Source organism: Procambarus clarkii, unplaced genomic scaffold (assembly GCF_040958095.1).
Source record: "Procambarus clarkii isolate CNS0578487 unplaced genomic scaffold, FALCON_Pclarkii_2.0 HiC_scaffold_97, whole genome shotgun sequence".
Lineage (NCBI taxonomy): Eukaryota > Metazoa > Arthropoda > Malacostraca > Decapoda > Cambaridae > Procambarus > Procambarus clarkii.
Window position 1 is genome coordinate 1,997,342 of NW_027189130.1, and position 2,659 is coordinate 2,000,000.

Sequence of the window (2,659 nt, forward strand, 5' to 3'; positions counted from 1 at the left end):
AAGGAAAATTCAAATATGACCATGGATTTCACAGCAGAAATCTACAACGAAACGTTTTGATAATGATTGAAGATTTGTGCTTAGAAATCGCGAACAAATTTCTAAATCAATTGGCAATGCCATCACCGAATCGATCTGCTGCTGCTTCGTTGGATGTAGAATTGCGTCGTGAACAAAATTAAAACACTAGTGATCTATTGTCGTATGTCCAATCAAATATTCCTAAGCTAATGCTCGAACGAAAAGGCATTTACAATCATATAATTCAAATTGTCAATAACGGATTTGGAGAAATCTTCTTAGATGCGCCAGGAGAAACTGTAAATCCTTCCTAATTAGATTGATTCTGGCAGCATTTAGATCCCAAAATGGCATAACCTTAGCTCTTGAGTCGTCCGGAATAGCTGCGACATTGTTACCAGGTGGAAATGTAACTGCCACTTTAGCTTAGAAATTGCCATTGAACATGCAAATCATTGAAACTCCCACGTGCAACATTTCGAAAGCATCCGGCATGGGAAAAGTATTGCAGAAATGTAAACTTATTGTTTGGGATGAATGCCCAATTACCCACAAAAAACCGCTCGAGGCTCTTGATCGATCAGTGCAAGATTTGCGTGGAAACATCAGACCATTTGGGAAATTGCTTGCAGGAGATTTCAGGCAAACCTTACCTGAAGTTCCTACATCGATACCAGCAAACGAAATAAATGCTAGCCTAAAATACTCTTCTTTGTGGCGCCACGTAAAGACGTTAAAATTAACTACAAATATGCGTGTCGAGCTGCAAAACGATGCATCAGCTAAGATATTCTCACATCAATTTCTGGAATTTGGGAACGGAAACGTGCCGGTTGATCTGACCTCAGGACGAATTTCATTGCCTCATCACTTCTTCAATTTAGTGAAGTCAAAAGAAGAATTTGTTGAAAAAGTATTTCCCAATATTCAAACCAATTATATGAATCACGATTGGCTGAATGAACGACCTCTTCTTACGGCCAAGAACAAAGACGTCTACGAATGGGTCAGTCAGGTGCAGTCACAGTGAGAGGTTGTGTTAGCTGGAGCTCCGATTCTAATAACATTATTATTGCAATAATGGAAGGATTAGTGAAGGATTTGGTGAGTCTGGTTGGAGCTCTGAGAGCAGAGATGGATTCCCTGTGGGAGGAGGTACGACGGCTGAGACTTCGGGAGGAAACGAAGGAGGAGGCCAGTGTTGACGGGACCTCATTAAGAAGGACTGATGGGACCAGTATTAAGAAGTCCTCGTCTTGGCAAGTTGTGAAAGACAGGGGTCTTAAGAAGACCTTGGCAAAACCGACAACTAATAGCCTACACCTAAGGACTTTTAACGCATTTGACGTATTAGAAGACGAGCGCTGTGTTGAACCTGTTGTTCAACGTGGTGGCAAAGACAAAGTAACGAGGAGCATTGAAGCGCAGGTCCCTCAAACGGCTCGAAAGGAAAAGGGAGAATCGAAGCGAATTTTGGTTGTGGGAGATTCCCAGGTGAGGTATTTAGACAGAACGTTTTGTGCCAGAGATAGGGGGAACAGATTAAGGGTTTGCTATCCGGGAGCTGGAATTGGTGATATTGTTGGAAACATGAATGATATTATGACGGGAAATGGAAACAAACCCATTATTTGTATTAGTGCAGGGGGTAATGATGTTGGACGAGTTAGGAGTGAGGAACTAATACAGAGATTCAGGACAGCCATTGAATTAGTTAGGAGCAAGGGAGGAATCCCGATCATATGTGGCATTCTTCCAAGAAAGGGAGTGGGAAATGAATGGATGTCAAGGGCACTTGGTGTCAATTGCCGGCTGGAAAGATATTACAAATCAAATGCAATATCTTTCATAGACAACTGGGAACACTTCTATGGAAGAAATGAAGTGTATGCTCGTGTTGGGGTGCATCTATTGAGAGCTGGGGTTGTTGCTGTTGCGAACTCATTGGAAGAAGTGGTTAGAGGTGTTTGTTTGGGTTTAAACTGTTAGTAGATAGAAGTATGGGAATTGATTTGGAGGAAGGAGATAATAAAAGTATGTGTTTGTGGGAGAAAGGAATTAAGAACATAAGAACATAAGAACAAAGGCAACTGCAGAAGGCCTGTTGGCCCATACGAGGCAGCTCCTATTCTATAACCACCCAATCCCACTCATATACTTGTCCAACCCGTGCTTGAAACAATCGAGGGACCCCACCTCCACAATGTTACGCGGCAATTGGTTCCACAAATCAACAACCCTGTTACTGAACCAGTATTTACCCAAGTCTTTCCTAAATCTAAACTTATCCAATTTATACCCATTGTTTCGTGTTCTGTCCTGTGTTGATACTTTTAATACCCTATTAATATCCCCCCGGTTATGTCCATTCATCCACTTGTAAACCTCTATCATGTCACCCCTAACTCTTCGCCTTTCCAGTGAATGCAACTTAAGCTTTGTTAATCTTTCTTCATATGAAAGATTTCTAATTTGGGGAATTAACTTAGTCATCCTACGCTGGACACGTTCAAGTGAATTTATATCCATTTTATAATATGGCGACCAAAACTGAACTGCAGAAATGATCAAAAACTGAAATTGGCAAAATGATCAGGGAAAGAGAAGGGCCTCAAAATAACAATTCACTTAGGGTATA

The 2,659-nt window shown here is 41.3% G+C and overlaps 1 protein-coding gene across 1 annotated transcript; it reads left to right on the forward strand.

Moving 5' to 3' along the window:
- Window positions 1-514: 514 nt before the first annotated feature.
- LOC138360134 (uncharacterized) lies at window positions 515-1,051 on the forward strand. The gene has a single exon (XM_069320075.1). It carries the CDS (start codon window positions 515-517, stop codon window positions 1,049-1,051), a length of 537 nt encoding a protein of 178 aa, XP_069176176.1.
- Window positions 1,052-2,659: the final 1,608 nt, after the last annotated feature.

Coding starts and splice junctions, on each gene's coding strand:
- LOC138360134 (XM_069320075.1), top strand. CDS start 515: ATGGGAAAAGTATTGCAGAAATGTAAACTTATTGTTTGGGATGAATGC.